The following is a 22,159-nucleotide window of genomic DNA, read 5'->3' on the forward strand; positions in this document are numbered from 1 at the left end:
TCTCAGGCAGGAGCAAAGGAGAATGTCCCTTTGGACAAGATAGACCATCCTTTATGCATCTTGTCCACTTAGTTCTGGCCTGCTCACCAAAGCATCTGAGGCCACCAGCAGCACCAATCTCCTCTGCTAGGAGGATCATCAATCCCAGAGCTAGGCTGCTGTCGCCAGTGTGGTCCTTGCTGCACCAAACCATGCTGATAGCTTCCACAGATTTAGGAACTGGTGTCATTATTACAGTACAAGGCATAGGACAGTCCCTGCTTGAAGCCAGTCCCAAATGAGAAGAGCTGGGCATGTAAGAGAACTTGGATCGAGAATGAACAGTGTGGTGCCAAGTACTGAAGTAAGAATTCTAGAAAGACAGCTTACCCAAAGTGGGAAATTTGATGCCTGTAAACATGCTTCAATCAGAAGTTTGGATGAACTCTGAAGGTACTGATTTTTTTCTGGGGTAGACTTCCTCAAATTTCTGTATCTCTCTATCAGACTGTATTTTTTACCATTAGCCAGTAATATATGGAAGGTCTTGGAGATGGACATCATGGAAGTGAGGCTTCAGCTTCACTGACCTTAAAAGTCAGTGAAGTCATTTAAAATGAAGTCTCAAATCTCCTGGAAGAAAATTGTTAATACTCAGAATTCTGAATAATATTATATAATTAACTTTTCAGCAGAGAACAGCCTCTTGGCACTAACCATGTCCTTTCTGATACATCAGAGACTGAAAAGCATGGCCTTTCCTGTGCCAACTGTCTTTTAGAATAAACAAGAGACCCTCCCCCTTCATCTCCACATGCTTAATAATATTAATAGAACATGAAAATATTAATGCTAGTAGACAAGGTCTTTCATAAAGCACATAAATGAATTCATTCACTCTAGCTCATTAGCTTAATCGTCAACCTTTTTACAATGTAACTGATTAACATTTTCATTGTTCTTCCCTGTTTTTTCCTTAGACTTTTGCTTCTTTGGGGATCAAAAGATCTCTGAATGCATAAGCTCAACAAATATCCCTGCACAACTGTACAACAATAGGAACTGTTAGAAGAGATAACTAAGTAAGGGCTTTCACAGCTCATGCTTCAAAGATGCTGCAGGAGACAACCATTTAAGAATCATTTTTATTTTTATGTTTAACGTGATTATACACATTCATGAGTCCAACAAGATCTGCACTGTGACATTAAAGATACAGTACAATAACATTCAACATGAGGTACTTCATATATTTATATATATCTGTCCTTTATAAATAATGCTGTAAGCCTGCTAAGATCAAACACTGCTTCAGCACAAATGGGTGGTGGGACCTGAAGTGAGCCGAGTTTATCACAACAAAAAAAAAACCAAACAAATCCAAAACAGTTCAGTGCAATAGGTGTGTAGAAATTAAAATGTTTACTTAAATACTATTTTAGATATGCAGAAAGTATATTACATTATACTCTCTTATCACAGATTCCTCTCACCAGCAAATCAAAGATACAAGTAGCAAAGACAGGCAGGAACAGTTTAGACAGAATCTGCGAGGTGATCTCTATCGCCATTACCTTTACACTCCAGGCTGATATGGCTGATGCTTGCAAAATGTCAGTCAGTGTATTCAGGCTTGGGTGCTTCTGCTAAACCAACCAAATCCACATTCAGACACCTCCTGAAGTGCCCTGATGTCCCCAGGTGAGTGGCACTGGTCACCTTCTTACATCCCAGTACTTGTTAGCATCACCAAGTGCTCAGAAGCAAGTTGTGCTGTGAGCATCAAAAGGTGTTTTGGGTGCCTTTGTTTGTTTGATCAACCACGCTGGAAACCTTTCCCTGCACCAGCTCCTAAAACCTGGAACAGACTCAGAGGAATTAAGCTAGAGGTTGCTTTCACCCTACTTTGTCAAAAAGACTTAATAAAAGAATCAAATAAGAACAATAATTAAATAACAGCTCATTTTCCACATATTACAGCTACAGGGTATTCTGATCTCTGAACTTCTCTTCCCGCCAGTGAACATAGCAGATACATCACCTTCATTTGCAGGTAAGTCAAAACAAATAATAAGTTAAAAGTGAGAAGCCAAGACTAGTTAAACCAATGCAGTACTCTCTGACTTGTCCCACCAGCTGTGGCACATTTTTTTTACCAAACAAATCGGAATGCAGTTCACTACCACAAACAACCTGTCAATCTGCTCATCACTTGGCGTAATTACATCTGCATCAGCCACTTGCTGTATGAAAACTTAATCAGCTGATTAGCATCTTTCTCTGCTTTGAAATGTATCTAAATAAATGGAATTGCTGCTCAAATGTTGTCTAAAAGTAGATGACCGTCACCTCATCACAATCTCAGATTCCTTTTTATGATCTCTTCAGCAACTCTTTCTCCACTCCATACCATTTATACTCGTCTATTTTCAGCTGCAGATCTAAATATAAATAACAGGAGTTTTTTTTAAATCTCTCCCTGGGAGTTTTCCATGGAGCATTCTGTTTAGATTTCACGAGCAGTCTGGATTATGTACATCTGTTACAAAAAACAAAACATTTTTCTATGTATTTTGAGGGTATTTACATTTGAGAAAGAGCACTGCTTACACACACATGTATGTATGTATGTATACAAAACATTAAATGCTAAGATGGATGAAAGGCATAAATCCTGCACGGTACTTTTTTACCTGGTTCTCCTTTTATTACCTAGAGAGAAGATCTGGGCTTTGGCCATGAAGTGTTTGATGACTACACTCCAGTTTTCCTTACTTCAGATGGTATTTTGGACACTGCAAAGATGTATTTTGGCACTTTCCAATGGCCAGGGGCCAGGATTCCAACCGGCAAGCAACACTTAGAGAAATAGTATTAAACTGGTAAGAAATCATACGAGAAAAACATTTTTACTACAGAACTGACAAGTGAATTTAGGGTTATGCTACATTAATGTGTTGATATACTGTAATATTAATCTTCAGCCAGTCTAAAGAATTATTTGGTCCTCTCATTTTGTTAAAAGGTAGGCAACAAACAGAACCCACTTCCAGGTGAAGCGAGAATGAGATGCTTTACAATGGGCAGTGTAGCCTTTGAGGAACAACTGTCCCAGTGCAGTGATGAAGGATTTTCTCATGTTTCAATAGTACCTGTAGTTCTTATTTATATTGGTTTCCTTCCCTGATACAAGGAGTATCCCTCATACTTTTGCAAAAATGATATGGACATGTGACAGGAAGTTAGGGGGGAAAAAACTCAGGCAAGAAAAAGGTTCTGTACCACATAATCCTCTGACTGATGTGTAGCCATAAGAAGTTGCAAGAGCTCCAACAATAACCCATTAGAGGAGACTTCCTCCCCCTCACTGCTATCTGATGGTATATAACTAAGTGTAATATGACCACAGTTCATATGTCTGTCTAAATTTCAGCTAGTAATAAAAAGAAAAGAAAAAATCTTGTATTACAGAAAAAAATCCAAGTCAAGATTGATACATTCTTTTGTTCCTCTAAAATCTGCCTCTACCATGTTTAGGAAAAAAAACCCACCCAAAACAAACAAAAAAATTTTATCCTGCATCAGATGATTGATATAAATTCCCATTTATTTAGCAAGGGTTCAAAGAAATGCCGTTTAAAGAGCAGATCAACTCCAATGTAGCAAAACCTGGGTCATGGGAATAGAGTTTCAAGAGCTGCAGTCACAATTTGAACATATGCAAGTACTTCCTTGCCTTCAAGGTGGGGTTCCTAGAAAATGAACTCCAAGGGTAACTTGCCAAGCCCACATCCCTTCCTCACTGTGAACATGTCCATCCACTGGGGACACAGTCAGTATGCCGTGGAGCTTCCTGCAAGATGCTTCCTTCTCCCCATCTTCCCCTGGAGCTGTCCCAAAAAGGCTGCAGGAGAATCTCACAGGATGAGGGTTTAAATTTACGCTTTTTCTGCTTTTAACTGAAGGACTTCTTTCAGCCCCCATGGTCAAAAGTAGCTTGGTTAACTGGAATCTCTAAAGTCTGCAGAGCAGACAGCAGAGAGAGCTATAAAATAAGGCTCTTCATTTTCTATCCCTACCTCCCCAATACCAGCAGAAAGCAGAAAATGGAGAAAGAGAAAACAGATCAATGAAGACAGTGTTTAGTGAGATACAAGAGGGGGACGTCCTCTGGTGATTCACAGGTGCATCAAAGGAAAGGTCAGCATCACCAGCAAACAGGCACCCCTCTTACAAAGCCTTTAAAACTTGCTTGTTTCTAAGAGCTTCCAGTTTAAATATTACACTTAATCACCAACGATGCTACAAGTACAGCAAGCCAGGAACTTGGCACAGCATTTAGTTACATATTCCCTGTACTGATCACATATCTGCAGATAAAAAGCTAAGTGTCAATAGGCCTGAACCAGACAGGTTCTTCATAGGAAAATGCTTTGTATCCACACACTCCCATTCAAGCGTAAAATATGAGTTCAGGAATTTGTCCTCCCTGTACCCCCGTGCCATTTGTACTGTCCGAGGAGCACTGAAACTGAACAGTCACCTTCCCACACTGAACTTCTGTCATTCCTTCCTGTCCAAAATAGCTGAGTTCGTTACCATCCAGAATCACGCTTGCTGTGTAAAAGGTGTCAGGCTCAATCTGCACTGGATATTCAAACCACACGGGAAAAGTGTTACTAGAGCCATCCGAGAAGTATTTACTCAAGTTCTGGCCCAGGATAACTCCCTGTCGCTTCAGTTCGATCTTGGCGCTGTACTCTGCCGACCCACAGCTGGAGCCGTAGAGCCCAAAGCCGGCAATAAACACTCTCTTATCAACAGCAAACTGGATGCTGTCGCAGCGGCCCCGGTAGCGCCACTGGTTGCTGCGGTAAGCGCAGGACTGGAAGCGGTGGCAGCGCTGAGGGACGAGGCCTTTCCGGGGCTTGCTGACAAACTGCAGCTCCGGCTTTTTGGCAGCCGTGTACCAGAGGAAGATGTCGTTGGTCTCGTTGAGCGTCAGGATCCCGGACTGAGCAGCACCGTTGGCGAAGTCGTCGAGGGCCATGGTAGGGATGCGGATCAGGTAGAGAGCCTTGCCCAGCACCTTGCGCTTGTTCTCTATGGTGGCCGTCAGCTCCTGTCGCTGGCACTCCACTTCAGCCCAGTTCAGAGCTGCCTCGAAAACAACAATTTCTTTGGCATTCAGAGTCTCCCTTCGGAGAATGCTTTCAAGAGTCTGAAAATCAATGTCACAGAAGCCCTCAGACTTCAAAGCGAGCTCGGCTTGGGCATCAATCACTTCCCAGCAGCGCTGGGTCAGGTCAGGTTCCTCGAATAAGCAGCTCTGGGAGAGCAGCACACAGGCGTTCTTTGCGCTCAGACTTGTCTCGAGGAAGTTGACGCAGGCTCGGGCCAGGTGAGGGACAATGTACTTCTTGGCAGCATAAAGCGTGGCCAGGACGGTGTCTGCGGCCAAATCGATCTCATCACAATAGATGTACCTGAAATAAAGCACACGGGTGTAACGCTGCTGCTTGACGCAACAACAGTCTGTCCGCAACAAACTCACACAAAATCAGAAACACGGAGTATTTAAATGGCTCCACATTAAAACCGAGCAGTGCTCTGGGAAGTATTGATTAAGCCCAGAAAGCACAAAAAAAATCAGCACTGATGTTAAGCCCATGGAAGAGAACAGGCTTAAATCTAGGGTGAATCCAACTTTCCATTTGGGGTGCATGCTATGAGACAATTGTTTAAAAACTGTGGCCCCTGCAGCTCTGTGCTCCTTCCACACAGGCAGGAGCTCCTGCAGGGCTGCCCCACTCAGCTCCAGAGTCTGGAACATGAGTTATCAAGAGTTCCTGGACTGCGTGTCCCCTGATGGTGAACCGTGGTTTACTGACGTGTATGCACAAACACAGGAATGGTGAATTTGTAGAGAGTAACTAGGTAATCTAAGAAGAGAAATGCTATTCAAGTGTATCAGGTGCTATCCATTTCTGTAACTTCTGGGTTGGGTTTTTTTCAGAGGTGGCTTTTTTGTTTGGGCTCATGTTTTTGGTTGGATTTTTCAAGGGTGATGAAGCATACAGCAAATGGAAGATTTTCAGGTTTTTAATGCTCACAACATCCTAACTCAACTAGCACAGCATTTTCACTCAGTCTCACTGCATAAGGATGAAAAAAGCTTTACTGCTATGGTAGTGTGGTGGAAGAGATGAAGGTGAAATTCTATTTATGTGACTAAACTGCTGAGATTCATTGCTCAGAGAAATGAAGCATTGTACAGTTTGTTCTTTTCAATATCTCATGCTTCAGGGCCCCATTTGCAGCTGGTGAATGCAATGTGCTAAAACCATGCCAAATGCAATTTCACTCTTCACAGGGATAAGCAAGTCTTGATGGTTATGGCTGATAAAAGTGTCTTCCTCCAGAAAAGCTAAAGTTGTATGCAACCCTGTACTAATTAAAATTTTCTAGTTAGCAGGTTTCCCTACACAATGAGTTTTCTGCACAACGTATGTGCCTATGAAGAGGAATTAGTACCTACACTGATCTGATTATAGTTGTAAATAACTATCTGTATTTTTGCAGCTGTAAGATAGTATCCTCCATGCCACACTTGGAAAACACACACAGAGGAGGTACTGCTCCAGCAATATAAAATCTAAGAGGTTATGGAGGAAAAGAAAACTTACATAAAGCCAAGCCTATTTTTAATCTTTACTACTTGGTTTCAGCTTATTTGTTAAACCAAAGAATCCATCTATATCTCAAAGGTTACAGGCTTAGCTGCTTGACTGCCCCAAAAATACCATTTTCCAATTAACATTTTTTTATGATTCTCCTAATTTTTCTCCAACTCTTTCCTCCCTTCTATTACTCTCTTTGCCTGCTAGCACAGCAGAGAATGATGACATCTGTTTTAAATTGAAATAGTACAAAAGTTGCTGTTTTAATGCTCCTGAAAATAAAAAACTAATATCACTGACGTACAGCAGACACAGCACAGACTGGCTGTCAGCAATACTCCACACCTCTCACTCTGCCAATGCACCTCAGCTCTGGTCTGCAATTACTGATATTTCAGTTTCACCCTGTTCTCAAACACAGGATTCTGCCAGACCACAGGGTTTGATGGTTTAGTAACACATTCAGCCTGGGATGAGATGAGATCACAGTTCTAACTTGAACAGTTGAGACTGAGATAAGATATAATACATTAATGCACCAATTCAGTTTGGCAGCTAGACTGAGTTTAACCCTGTTTTTAAAACTGTAGAGAACAGTCAAAGCAGTTTTACTGGGAGAATAATTAATGTCTACCAGTCGTGGTATTTCCTACGTTATACCTGCCAATACCTTGTTTGTTGTCAGAATGCCCACTCTATAATAAAACACAAAAAATATTTATGCCATTAGAATTCATTGGCCTGGGGGGTGGGAGGCGGGGGGAACCAACCCAGCAAGATGCCAAAACAAAAAAACTCAAGCTAAATGTATTTTCTGACAAAGTTTATGGTGCAGAAAGAAGCATATGAAGGAGAGGCTGCTTTGGCATAGCTGAAGTCTTTCCCTCCGTAGCAATAGAGCCATCCATGGCCCACAGCAGTTGCAAGAAACACTCACAGGGATGGTTTTCCAGAGTGAGAGGAGTGAAGGGGATAGTGGCTCCCTCTAAGCTCCACATGCAGTGGCTCCTGTGATTAGGGGCTGCTGCAGTGCTGAGCACCATCCCTGTGCCTTCCCTGCAGCATTCCGGTGTCCGCAGGCACCGGGGCACTCTGCAGCCTCAGGCACGCTGCGTCAGGGAAGGCAGCAATGGCAAGGTTACCTCAACAGCCACACAAACCACAAACTTGCTCTGGTCTTTTGGGTTTTTTCAATAAAAGCTGAGCAGGTGAAGTTCTGGCCATGCTCTCATAGATAGTTTCCTAAATTGCCATGGGCTAAATAATATGCCAAGACCTAGATGTCAGTATTGATACTCTCTCTTCTAGACTTGCTTTCTGCACACATTTCTTAATGATAAATTCAGAAAGCATTTAGTTTTTATGCAGCACATCATGTTTAGCCACAGTGAAATAGATTTGCTGTTCAAAATGAAAGGGGGGTTGGGGGCTGGAAGAATCCAAGTATCTCGTATTTGTGATTTGTAAAATTCAGCATGAAAGTAAAGTGTAAGTTTGAGCTCTGCCAAAAAATCAAAAAGGCCCAAAGCAAAGATCCATAACATACTTCCCTACAAAATGTTATATCTTAACTTTATATTCCAAGTCTACAGAACATCTGTGGAGCTCTCCTGGAAGTTACCAATATTTGCACAGAACATTCCTGATATCCTGATGATAACCCATAAAAACTCTACATGCAACTTTGAATGTTCATCTATGGTGCCATAACAACTAATAACTGTGTCATAACATAGTGAAATGTTAAAAATGAAAAAGAAACTCTTCTGTAATCACAAGCTAATCAAAACAACTTATGAAATACAATAAATTGCTAGCTAGTGATTATATCATTACATGCAAGAAAACCTGCAGCATATTAAAGGGATCACTATCAGATACTGATGTATTTTCTGTATAGGAAAGCAATCGCATTTATTTAAGCTGAAGGGGAAAAAAGACAACCTCAAAGCCATAGCATTTCTGTGCTAGAGCATTTCTCTTTGACAACCAGAGTTTATAGATACATTCAAGGACAATTCAGCAGGGAAGCTGCTTCATTATGCCCATTTAGGAAAAGAGAGCATTTCTTACGCCGTTTGCAAGAAGAAAAATAATGATGATGCAAACTGACTCGTTTTCTTGTTAGATAAAACCCCCTATTCATGTAAACAGCCATTTTATCACTTTCCAAATGCATCAATATGATGCATGAGGAGAAATTTATTTTTCAGAGGCTATACTGAATAACTTAGGGTCATTTTCCTAGGACAAGACCTGTGTACTGCAATTTTATAAAAGAGCTGGAACTATGTCAATCTACAAACCCAGCAATTTACTGGGTCTGGGGGGGTTTTATGCATGCATTTTTAACTTTTCTCTATGCTTGCGAAGTAGAACAGTTGGTTCGGGGTTTTTTGTTACAGCTGACAAATCTTTTTAGTAACTCCGTTCCTTTGTGTAACGTGTAGTGACAAATCAGATCGATAGGCATTACAGTACACAATGTGCCCAAAGATCCCCTGTCAAAGTCATTATTTACAACTGCCTACATTAGTCTAATATGTGTGTGCCTGGAAGAACAGGGGGGAGAGCAAAATGAGGTGAAAGTTTAAAACACAAAAAGAGGAATATTTCTAGCGACTGCTCTCTGTTTATATGCAAGTGTAATACTTCAGCTGTGACACTGGCAGAGTACGTATACATGGGACAGGAACACATATCCAGCAGATGAATGATGCTTACTTCAGCATTGCAAGAAAAGCAGCAGGCTCAACATCTGGTATACGGATCTCATCTTTGTCCTCAGCAAGCTCTCCGTAAAACATCGCATGGAATACAGAGCTCCCAACAGCCAGGACATACTGTTGAGAAAGGGAAATCTTATTTCATGCTTTGAACTGAAAACACTGCCAACACAAACAATGTGGGAGAGCCACTCTGAGCATACTGGGCTGCACTGACAGGCTCTACAGACACACTTCAGTAAGAAATGAAGTCCAAGTTAAGAACAAATTACACGTTTTCCTTGTGTCTTACTCTCCTGGGCATAGATGCATTAGCTACTGGAAAACACTCATCCCCACCACAGAAGTTAACTATTTCTAGGAACTCTCAAGAGCAGTATTAATCAACAGCACAAAGCAGTATTCCTAACTTTGCTGCCTTAGCCCAACAAATGTGCTGTTTAACTGAAAACACAAAGAAAAGCCAGGGACAGATTATCCCACTGCATGTGGCCTTTTCAAACACAGACTGCTGCCTGTCCCAGAAGAGCTGAGCCTCCCACGCTCTGTCCCGCTGGAACCGTGGGAGCTCTCTCTGGCTCTCCCCACCCCAGCAGATCGTGCAGCTGTTGCTTACTTTGTGTCCTGGCAGCCGCTGGGTCCCACCTGGTGGCCCGACCACAAAATGAACATCTGCCATCAAGTCATTGTTGAACATCACTGCATTTCTACAAACAGAGGTAGCGTGTTAATTTGTGGCACCCGGGAACTCTCTCTGCATGCCCCAGACCCAAAAAATTTGATTTTTTAACAACTTCAAGCTGCTTGCTAGCAAAGAGAAGCAGGTCACACTTTTCTTCAAGCTACTTTACACATCATTGCACAAATATACTGGAAAAATTACTAAGGAGGAAAAAGCGTGTTTGGTATGTGTGTGTGTGCAATAAAACAAACCCCCAAACTTCTGAGAACTTTCCAAGAAGTGGAAATCAAAGTCTAGAGCATGTATCCCCACTGAGGTCTGAAAGCAAATCTTTATGGTCATGCTGCAGCTTTCAGCAACATTTTTATTAACTCAAACAGATGCACTGACTGGAAAAGAGATACGAAAATATTTTTCCATTACCAAAATCCTTATTTCACACACACATATACAAAAAAAGCCCAAACAAATAAAACATAACTGTGTTTTCTTCAGCAAATTAATGCTTTCTGGACATTTTGCTACTTTTCACCTCTCCATTCAAACACCAAGAAAAACTGCCTTGAACTTACCTCTCTCTGATGGTTGGATAAAGTCCTTGCCAATTAGGTGCAGGAATAGTGTTGTTGTTATTGAGGTTTTGCTGATGGTACTGCTGGACAGCAGTTGTATTAGTGTTAGCTGGTTTCTTTCGGGGAAAAATATCAGCAGCCATCTTCTTCTTCTTTTTGGTCTTCAAGGTAATGATTTCATAGCAAACTGGAGGCAATTTGCTGTTGCTACTGCTGCTGCTATTTCCTTTCTTAGAGCTCTTCTTAGACCTGTTCTTGACCGTCTCTGGAAGCATCAAGAAGAAGGTGAGACATTTCATGTTCTTTCCTTTCTCATCTACCATGAGTATACCCGTGTGTAAAGCCCGACAGCCTAACTAGCTAGGAACATTTAGGAATGTACGTGGAAGCTGTTACACCAAAAGCAGCAGAGCTGAGAGTTTGCTTCTTTTCCAGCAAGACAAGGTGACCTTTCCAGCGCACCGAGTAAGAAACTGACTTTAAGTTTGATCCAGTACTTGAATCGTTAAATAAATCCCCATCATTCCTTCCAGCTTTCTTTCTTTCCAGCTTTCCCGATCGGGAGCCGCCTGGCAGCGCTAGCGCCCGGGCAGAGGGCGGGAGGAGCGCCCGGTGGCAGTGCCAGGCTGCCGGCGAGCCCAAGTTGTGCGGGCAGGGCTGGGAGCGGAGCGGGACCGGAGCCGTGCGGCCGGAGCCAATGGCTGCAGGCACCGAGCGCGATTGGGCTCGCACACAGTGACACCTATTGTAGCCTGCGCCGCTCCCACGTTAAAGCCACAGCAGCGCTCCCGCGGCTCCCACGCAGCCAGCGTGGGAATTGGGGAATAAAAGGCACACGCGGCTGCCTAAGCGCACGGCTGGGCAGGAGTGCGTGCGTGTTTCTCTGTGTGTGCGTGTTTGTGTGTGTGTGTGAGCTCTCCTCGGTGCCGCTTCAATTTTCAGTAAGAAGTTGAAATCAGGTAGAAAGATCTGAGTGTATCGCCGTGGGAGCTGTTTCCACGGGCATTCGATATTAGCACGGCTTCCTTTGCCTCTAGCATTCCCACAAATCCCTACTGTAAGAGTTGTTCAGCGAGTGTGCGACAGATATCAGAACCGAATTAAAGCAATCAAGCAGCAGCAGAGACAGCGATGCAGCCAAACAATCCCTTTCAGCGCAGCTTCTATTCCAGTGTAACATGAACAGGGATGAGGTCACAGCTTCAGCTTTAACTCCTTCTGTTTCCAGATAACATAGCAGCCTTTGACAGGGGTCCCAAATCACTAAGCAGCGCTAATTAAGCCAGCTTACACCAGACATGGCTGCACCACATCAGAAGAAAACTTCTAGATGTGCAATCAGATTAAAGCAAACCAGAGCGAATATATTTAATCAATAGTTCAAAGCATTAAATGGAAAGGTCTGAATGATTTAGAGAGTCTCGAGCAAAAATCACTCCTTGAGATGCAAACACAGTCCAGTTTTATTCACAAAGACCTTCTGAAACAAACAGGATATAAGCTATGTCAACCAAACCATTTAAATAGGACAGAAGTCTAATTTTTAGTCATTAGTTTACTCAGAACTTAAATTTAGATCAGATTTCTTTAATAGCAGGTCAAGTGTATAGAAAAATCACCAAGCATAGCCACTTGAAAACAAAAGCAAAAGCAGGGAAATAAAAAATACTTGTTGTGAGGTGTCAACATATGACACCTTAAAATACTGGGGAGCAGATAATTAAAATATGATTTCATAATTACTTTCAGTTTTAAAGAAAAAGCCCCTCTGCTTTCAAAGCTAATCTAGCCACATTTTGCCTTAATTAGTTTTGCTGGACAAGAGTACAGCAGGGAAATTAAAGTGATAAAAGGCTGGTGAAGAAATCTTGTTGAAGCCCCTGACAGAAACCCACCACTGACTCAAACAGAAATATTACTCAGGCTATTTATTCCATCTCCATCCCAACGGCTTGAATCACAGCTGTGGCTGTGTAAGACACACTCAGAAGGTCTTTAACCTGAGAGTGTACAAGTTATTTCAGAGATTACCAGGTCTCCTTGGGAGATGCTCCACACGAAGCACTCGCTGCACGCCCCGGCCATCTGGAGGCTTTGCTGCAGCGGTTGGGGACGATGCCATTCCCAGACACATCTGTGCTCTCTGTCTGAAGGCACTGCCCATGGAAGGGGGAAACAGAGGGAGGGAGACGTGTCCATGCCTCAGCTGCTACACTTCACAATCCAACATCTGAGTGCAAAATCTCCTCAACTGCTGCTTTAAAGGAAGATGGTGGGTTATGCCTGCTGCAGCTGAAAGGCAGAGACACGTTCCTAAATACATTGAGGGGAAGTTATGTAACTTCCAAAGAAATTATTTCTAGCAACCTTTTCTTTCTCCTCCTCGCTTTTTCTTTTTTATCTGCAACAGATTGGTTAGAACGGGAAACTAAAAACCTAAACCATATTGAACTGTAGAGAGGGAAAAGAAGGGGTAAAGGAGAAGAAACTCATGCCACAGATGGGATCTTATAACTGCTCACAGCTATGTTTATAACAGGAACACAGCAGGTATTCCCAGAACAGAATTTGAGTTTGTTGAATTTAAGTTTTTTTTTTCCTCTCCTTATGTAAATTTCCAGTCCTTCCAGTTACAAAAATAACCCTTTTGCCACTGCACAGGACAAACATTTCAAAAGGAAGAAATCTTTAAAAAAAAAATCTCTTAAAGATACAGAAAACCACAGACTCCAGAAAATCTGCTTCTCAGCACTGCAGTTGGCAGAAGGCGAAAGATAACAGGGGTTGGAAGATTTGACTGGCGTTCCACAAATTCATTTTATAGACTCCCAAAGTACATAAAAATCAAGATCTCTGCACATTTCTTCAAACCAATGACCAGGACAAATCCAAAGATTTCACACACCAGATTAGGTCACTGGGAGGCTACAGGAGATAAAGAGAATGAGGGACAGATTGACCAGCTAACTCCGTGTGGGAAAGACAGATTGTAAATGTGAATCCACAGGAATCCACCAAGCTTTGAGTTCTGGAGCACATCACACATGCACAGCATGTTGTGCTTTCTGGAAAAGGAAAGGAGACAGTAGCTGCAGCTGTAGCATGTTCTGCCTGAACTCAGAACAGTCAGACAGACCCCAGTAGACGAGAAGTATCTGCACGGCAAGGTAAAAATCCAGCCCAGTAAATAAAAAGCCAAACTGCCATCTTTGCCTGCTCTTAAGCCACCCACCAAAACCCAGTCTGCTCTAACTGGAAGATAGAAGCAATTCCAGAACACTAAAATATATCTATATAGATTTATATATATAAATAGATTTAGATTTTCATAGAATTACTGTGAAAACCTACAAACCTCTTGCAGGTTCATACCACCTTCCACTGCACTTCATCACCTCAGGAACCAAGTCTCAAACTACTCATTAGATGGATGTGAAACGGGAAAAACAACCCACAAAGAATTAGTGCTATTCTCACTCCCTATTCTTTCTGTTTTGGCAGCAGCTTCCATTTATTTTCCTACAACAGTGTCTTGTTCTTTTACTATACAAATACTGTTAATGAATTTAGAAATCAATACACTGGCAGACAGTAAAAAACCCCATGAACTGCTGCCTGTTGAAGACCAGTCAAAATCCCCAGTTTAGATCAGTCTGTCTCCAACAAGAGGATCAAGGAAATTTGTCTTCTCTGATCCATAGATCTGTCCATTTCTGAAATCTTATTACAATGTGCCCCTAATCTTCTTCAGGAAGTCTCATTTTTCTTCATTAATTATATATTAACAGAACTAAACTTGATATATATACAACTGAGAAAAAGGGAAACACAGTTTTTCAAAGGCACATTAATTTTTATTTTACTAGCAAAGTAGTCAGACCAGAAACATTTCAAGTTAAAGGGTATAGGAAATTCCATGCTTACATCTTAACACTGGTCTAATGAGTATTCAAAATGCCAGAAGAGAAGAATTAAGCAGAAGAATATATTCCCAGTCTGAGGTACTACACACCAAGTTACATGCCCCTTCCAAAATATTGGTAGCAGGTTACGAGCCTTTGGAAATCTGTTCCTGATTAAACATTTTAAACATTGTGAACTGAAGCAGCAGCTTTGCTGTTCAAACCCAGGTGTGTGCAACACTCCTGCCATCCCACCTAATTTATCCTTTAAGAACATAATATAACTGGTGCAGCACAAGAGTCAGAGTAAAGCCCAGCTCTTGGTACAACTTTTAATAACCTGTTACTACTATAATTATGCCTTCCTAAAGGTAACTCCCAATAGATAAATCAATTTAACTTCCAGGGCTGATGGGAGTATTCTTCCTCATACTTCGTCTCTCCTGATGCAATAGCAAGGAAACCAAAGAGTTTGTATCTTTTTTCTCCTTCTGATAAGCTGAGTTTTTGTACATCTCTCATTTACAGGCCTGTTCCTCATGTAGTAACATGAGCTAGGCAATTCTATAAAACACAAGCTTCCATCAAAATTCCCAATTGTTTGTTATGACCACATCATGAATAAAGAAAAGAATTCTTAGTAAGCAATGAGGAAATGCATACATTTCTTTTTCTGTACAGTTGCCAAATATCTTCTTTGGCAGTTACTATGCCTATGCATTATTAACATTGTTTAAATTCTGAATTCCCCCTACAAGGAAACAAATTTCAGATGTCATATCTTGATTAACCAAAATAAACACACAATGTTCCTGTTTAACAAATCTACCTGTCTGTCCACAGCTAGCTTTCATTGACTTTAAGTTAACTTTAAGCACCCATTTAAAAATTTGTTCTGTTTACCTATCTATAAATTACTTGGAAGAGTCCTTCCCAATCACCATTCTGTTTGTAAAAACGAATTTGGAAGAAGGACTGATAGCTCATAAATACCCTTTATTTCCTCAAGTAAAAAATTGTATTGCAGTGGACAAAAACTTCCAATCTCCTCTCTCCTAAGTTTCTTATTGGCAGCACTGGAGAAAACCAAGATGGCATCTACTTCTGTCTGCTACATGGAAAAGCTGGCAATGAAGTCTAACTCAGTAAGGTCTTCTATAGAAAATAAAACTAAACAGGAAGAAAAGATGGGAAAGCAGGAAGAAAGATGGGAAAAATTGTAAAGACTCTCAAACAAGCCAAAATAGATACTAAAAAAAATCTTTACATCCCATGATAGTCAAGAGCTGTGAAAGAGTAGATAGTATCAGAGTAGAATTGCATCTTGAACCAAGACCAGAAGCTTCAAAGCAAAGTCCAAAATAGTTAGTGTATTTTTCTATAGAACTGATGCTACACTAGCAACATACTTGTTACCAAATATTTTTAACTGCTTAGTGTTTATGAGGACTTAAACACTTTGCATAACATTATCCACTAAGATAGCTTTTACTTTTTTATCTTAAATGCTCTTGATGCTTTAAAGAAAACAAAAGTGGATAGTCCTGAGCAGCCTAGTCAAAAGGTAAACACAAACTAACATAAAGTAGAAACCTAAAGAATGAGTATTCACAACAATTTTTTACTCCTGTAGTATTTGCTAGCATACAGGCTATACATGGAATTTGTTTTTAGTCTCTCTATCAAAGCAGTCTTTTTATTAAATCTTTAGAAGACATCATTCTTGTAACTGTAAAATACTTTTTTTTTTTTTTAAAAAAGCAATATCCATTTTGAGACAAAGCAATCACACCAAAACATCTAGGATTGATATCTACTCCTATGTTTACTTGCAAATAAATGTGCACTTTCTTTGTATGGATTTCAAGTCACTTTCCATGAGCCTGTTCCCAACTCAACTGCAACATCTCCTATTCTCATTTTTTTCCTGTTACTTTTCTTGCTTAGATGCTTAAAGCCTGCAATTTAACTTCAGTGAGAGGCTGAACAACTTAATATTTATACCCCAAACACTTTATTATGCTGGGTTTTTTCTTTTAAAGTTAAAGGTTTTGTTCCGTGACAGACCCAAATAAATACAGCTAATGTACCAGAGTGAGAAAAAAAATGTTCAAAAGTTTCTTGTATTTTCCTTCTGATTTGAAGATCATGCCTGCTGCAGGAATGACAGTCCATATAAACCACAACTGTGGCAAGGAAGACCTACACTTAAACAACCTGTAGTGTGATACTTGACCCCACAGACATTCTCATCTGGGCATATGGTACAAAATAATGTCAAATGCTTCATTAGTACATAAAATATATAATTTTACAAACCTGCAAAGACATATTCCCCAATATCATAGGCTGGGAGCTGCAGGAAGAAAATATACTAGAGCAAAATTTGCAATGCATTCTGTGGGATTAACTTGTTTCTTGATAGTTCAAAGTAAAGCCAGGAATTATAAATGAACTATGCGAAAAGAAAACCTGCAACCACAAAATGGTAATTCAATTCAAGGTTACAGGAGATAAACTGTTTTGCTACTAATTTAAAAGAGACAAATTATTCATTTGCTCCCCATCGTGGCTACTCAAGCTTGTCCATTTCATTTCACGTAGAGCTTTGCTCTTGACAGTCTGTAGGGTCATAAATAAGTTCTTCCTTAGTGGCTGCCATTTATTTATCTATTTATTTATAAACATGATATTGCAAACCTGAAAGCACTCAACCCTTTTTCTAAGGCAAAGGTCAACTTTAATTCTACTCTGCCTCTTACCAAAACTGACTTACAAAGGGAAGATCAGATAGCTCAGGAAATTGGTAATGAGATACAGTGGTTTTCGTCTCTAGGTCACTAATTCTAAATTGACCAAGGTCAACAGTAATCAAAAGTCATTAGCATTTAATGATCCTTCGGTGCCCTGTGAGAAAGAAGCTAGTGATCTTAGTGCACTTCAGAAAAACCACCACTACAATCAGCACTCACATGCTGCCTGCTTCAAGGGAGAGGTCAGATCAGATGACTACAGACAGAACTTCCAATCTTGCAGACAGATCTCGCCTCTGCAGACAAACCTTTTACTAATTTTAACTTGGCTCACAAACCATTATTTTCAAACTGAATAGTTAAATTAATACAGGCTCTCTGAAGGGCAGGCTGTAAGCTGCCTGCTCCATCACAGCAGCAGTTCCCAAATGTCTCTGTTCCCTTACACACAGTAAGTCTGAAGAACGCAAATGTGAACAGGCACTTCCTTAGAGAGGAAGGTTCTCACTTGTGAGAACCAGAAGTAACTACTCCAAGAGTATCCACAGGGGAACTGCATCACAGATGATTATGTTGGTGTATAACTCAAGGACTACATTTTTCACGTGCAGGTAACCTACATTCACCACATCACACCGTTGTGTTGAAGCTCCCAGCGGGACAGAAGAGGGGAGAGGATATTGCTACGGTGCACGACCTGCTCTGTGGCCTGCACAATTCAGTCTCCTGGGACTGTCATGGCAACAGCACCTTCAACAAGGGTAAGGAAAACAGAGGGGACCTTTGGGAAGCTTGGTGAGGTGCTGGAATGTACAGGTCTGTTGTGGAAAACCACATTGTGCCAATCCATAGTTTTACATCTAGGCAAGGTTAGGGAACGTGCGGCTTAAAACTCCACAGCAGATCGGCAACCTGTGTGTTTACAGCAGAGCATCACAGCTGGCAGCATTCAGTGCCTAAAGTAGGAAAAGTCTGCTACAGCTTCCTGTTCCCACTGCATTTTAAACCACAGAGGAGGAAAACCATGCCAGTGAAAGAGGAACGGGTCAGTACATTGGCAAAACAAGCCTTTGATAAGAAATACATTCTCAGCCACAGTGGCTCTCACTTCTTAAAAGTGAGAATTAAAACGAATGAGTTACAACCCTTGCAGTGATTTTACAATTGTCTACTAACCCAAATTTTTAGACATGAGAGACCGAGTGCTGCTAACCTGAGTCAAATCCAAATAGTTCAAGGAATGACATCCTTGAATCCTGAATTGTTCTCCCTTTGCCACGCATTAGAAGCTGTGGCTCTTGTTACTTGCCCTTGACTGTTTCCAGACTCTCCTTGCACACACAGCCTCTGTTTGAATCCACATGGAGATAAAGATGTTCCCAATTTTTTCTCCTATCCACTGCTTCAGAAAATCAGATTTATTTTCCTTTGCTGCAAATAGTTCAGTCACACTTGCCTTCCTTAGCACTCAGCTATGCTTCAGTATTTCCACCAGTTTCTCCTCCTCTTTACAAAGTGAATGGCAGCTACTGCACCATCATGAATTTTCAAGAAAAACACATACTGCTCAAATTCTGGCTTCAGAATATATTTTGTGCCTTAAGATCTATTTATCTTTCAATGTTAGGATATCTTAAATGTTCTTCTTCACAGTAACTCTGTGACACATCAGAACTGCAGCAGAGAAACTAAGGAAGGGGCAAATCAAACAGAATAACATAATTAAGGGACTATACAAGATAAACATAAATACCCATTAGTTTTATGCATTATGAACATTTATATATTATGAAAACCTTTACTTTTTCTTGGTTTACATGGGGTAGTATCACTTTGGTCTCATAGAAGTGTAAAGGCAAAAGGCAACGAGCTCTGAGGAATCCTCAGACCACTCAGACAAGCAAAGAGGCCACCTGCCTGAAGAGCTGCTTTCTTCTCATAAAACCCTTGCAATGGAGCAGAGAGACAGGACAGCTCTAATTCCAGAGAATGTAGTTTTTAAAGAAAATTCCTCCTCTAAACTGCTTTGGATGTGAAGAGGAGAAAGTGTAGCTAGGGTGGTTATGGAGTGTAACCCGATACATAAATATCCAGTCACAGAAAGATGTTATCAACAAGTCATTCACCTGGTATTGAAGTGGTACATAATCCTCTAGTGAAATATTTATTCAGGATATCAGGTAATCTTAGGGTACAGGCAACAGGGCTGGAAAAGGTAATGTCTCGAGATATTTCCAAATCTGTTTGTTGCTGGTCTTCATCCCACACAGCCAGGACACACAGCAGATACTCACAGACTGCCAACCAGCTCCCCAGTGTTTTAAAATGCAAACACTTTCCAGACGTTGGACTCACTTGGCTTTCACAGCAGCTTGCCAAGATATCAAACTCAGAGAGGGCAACAGGATCAGAAAACAGATGAGCTAGGCCCCAAAAATGAGAAGTTTACAGAGTTGAATGAAATGATGTCTTACTTAAGCCTCCTTGCTCAGTTTTCTGACACACATAAAAAGTGCTTTTGTAACCAAGGCAGGGGATTGCAATTCAGTTTAATGGCAGAAAACACAACCAATGACAACTTCCACCACAAAACACTTGTAATCTTCTCCTTCTGAGATTCCCATCTCTTACTTCCCTCTCCTGCCTCATCTATCAGCCCTCTGAGATAGAAACTGATACTTTATCACTCATATAAGTGCCTCATAAAACAGAGCTTCCACCCCAGCTCAGGTACCTGAACATTTGTAAAGCACAACAACAGCCAGCCAAGTCTGAGGAGTTACCAGAGACAGCAGTGGGGCAGAATCATTTTCAGTTATCAGAGAAAGCTAATGCTGGGCATAGACAATATTCTGCTGCAAAACTTATTTGCACCAGTTTCTACATGAGGCAATCTAAATTTCTTCTGACAACATACCACATGGCCTGTCATCATCAGACCTCTGTTTTAAGTGAGCTTACTGCTGCTGTCACCATAACTGTTTGGTAAATTTGGAAAAAAAAAATTGCTCACAAGCTCTAACAAGCAAGTGGCCAAAACATAAAAATTACTGTTGCAACTTGTACTTTTTCCCCCCCCAGCCTTAAAGGGAAAGCTAAATGAATCCCATGTTGCTTCTGGAAGGTGTTTCCTCTGGCACAGAGCTGAGGATCACTGGCAGGGAAATACAAGAGAAGTTATTGTGCAGTTAGCTGCAGTGTACTTACTGTGGGGGATTTAAAAGGGGGGAAAAAAAAGAAGGAAAAGTACTGCAGTCGACACTCAACTTTGGCAAACCTGCAGAACTTACTTTAAATGAAGGCCCAAAGAGATGTGATTTGCAAATCTAAATTACCCAGTAAACCCCAAGTACTGTGCACTGTGACATCCTGCACACAGGTTCTGCAGGAAATGGTGAGATCAGTTCTCTCCCACTAAAGTAAAAGCTATTTTGAGCCTACCTCTGGCATAAAAGTTTAAGCAATACAAAATAAAGCTTACTGTACACCTATAACCCAGCACCACCTCTCTACAAAAAAAACAACCAAAAACCCCAGGGCACAGATTAAAATTTAACACACACATCACATGCTGAAAACAAAGGGCAGTGAGGACTAACTACAAGGCAAAAAACCTGTACCAGCACTTCTCAGATTGAGACAGCCCGTTGAATTAGGCAGCTTAGTTTAGGAACACTTAGGTATTCTAACTTCAAACTTTTCCTCGAACTCACAACAACCCACTACTCCTCCTGTTTTAAAATGCTTCAGCACTCAGGTAACACCACAACGAATTGAATTTATATATAAACCTCGAAGTTCACAGGTGGCTTTCTCCAAACAAACAGGAAAGTAGTGAATTGTAAAGGTGGGTGAACCTGGCGAACCTTCCGAGACAGGTTCACCAACAACTTCGGCCAACAGCGTGGGGAAGGGAGGAGACATTTATGCAAACCCGGGTGCAACTATTAATTGTGCCTCCGGGAAGTTTACCGAATTTATGCTTAAAGTACTTCTTCTACAAAAGAAGCTTTACTTTAAGGAGGAGAAAAGCCCCAAAGCCCAACTTTTGGGCTGTCTCCCGGTGAAGGCTCCAGCCTGGGCACACAGCCGGGTCCCGGGGCTCCTTCCGAGCCCGCTCCACGGGGTCAGCACCGGCACCGCCGCGAACCCGCCCCGCTGCAGCACAAAGGGCGGCCGAGGGGACACCGACCCCCGCCCGCGGACACGCACCGCGACTCCGGCCAGGCACAGGCCGTGCCCGGGGGGCTCCGCTCCCCTCACCGACCGCCCGCGCTCCGCGAGTTCCGCGGCGCTGCCAGCGCTCAGGTGCGGCCGTCCCGCCCCGCCCCTGACGGCGGCGCCTCCGCGGGGCGTGGGGAGCCCATTCCCCGCCGCAGCCCGGCAGGGGATCGGGATCCGCCGCCACATCCCGGAGGGACGCGGGTGTCCCCGGTGGGTGTCCCCTCACGGGTGTCCCCCCCGCGCCCCCCGCCTCGCACTGACCTGAGGGCGCTCCCGGGGCGGCGCGCGCGGCCCCTCCTCGCAGTGGCGCGCGCGCGCGGCCCCGCCCCTCAGATGAGCGCGCGCGCGCGCGGCCCCGCCCCCGGCCCGGCCCCGCCCCGCCCCCTGCGCGCGGCCCCTTCGTGTGTGAGGGGATCTTGGTCCCCAGAAACGCGGCCCCGCCGTGCGTGAGGGCAGCGGGGTCACCCCACACCCCAGCACAGCATCCCGGCCACAGCGGGGTCACCCCACACCCCAGCACAGCATCCCGGCCACAGCGGGGTCACCCCACACCCCAGCACAGCATCCCGGCCACAGCGGGGTCACCCCCACACCTCAGCACAGCATCCCGGCCACAGCGGTGTCACACCCCAGCACAGCAT

General features: G+C 42.5%; 1 protein-coding gene across 3 annotated transcripts; it reads right to left on the bottom strand.

Moving 5' to 3' along the window:
- Positions 1–1,113: 1,113 nt before the first annotated feature.
- BTBD3 (BTB domain containing 3) lies at positions 1,114–21,844 on the bottom strand. Of its 3 annotated transcripts, none has more exons than XM_058836064.1 (5): positions 21,780–21,844; positions 10,640–10,904; positions 10,002–10,092; positions 9,384–9,502; positions 1,114–5,465 (listed from the first exon to the last, which is right to left on the bottom strand). In XM_058836064.1, exons 2-5 carry the CDS (start codon positions 10,780–10,782, stop codon positions 4,433–4,435), a joined length of 1,386 nt encoding a protein of 461 aa, XP_058692047.1. In that variant the 5' UTR covers positions 10,783–10,904; positions 21,780–21,844; the 3' UTR covers positions 1,114–4,432. The 3 variants fall into 3 exon arrangements, with proteins under 3 accessions (XP_058692047.1, XP_058692044.1, XP_058692046.1); XM_058836061.1 differs by lacking the exon at positions 21,780–21,844 and adding an exon at positions 12,671–12,925; XM_058836063.1 differs by lacking the exon at positions 21,780–21,844 and having other exon boundaries at positions 10,640–12,636.
- Between the last annotated feature and the right edge of the window lie 315 nt (positions 21,845–22,159).

This window comes from Poecile atricapillus, chromosome 3, assembly GCF_030490865.1.
Source record: "Poecile atricapillus isolate bPoeAtr1 chromosome 3, bPoeAtr1.hap1, whole genome shotgun sequence".
Taxonomy (NCBI): Eukaryota; Metazoa; Chordata; class Aves; order Passeriformes; family Paridae; genus Poecile; species Poecile atricapillus.

Coding starts and splice junctions, on each gene's coding strand:
- BTBD3 (XM_058836061.1), bottom strand. CDS start 12,803: ATGGGCAGTGCCTTCAGACAGAGAGCACAGATGTGTCTGGGAATGGCA. Junction 10,093..10,639: donor TATCCAACCATCAGAGAGAG/GTAAGTTCAAGG, acceptor CTCTGTTTGTAG/AAATGCAGTGATGTTCAACA. Junction 5,466..9,383: donor GCTTTTCTTGCAATGCTGAA/GTAAGCATCATT, acceptor GCTTTATTTCAG/GTACATCTATTGTGATGAGA.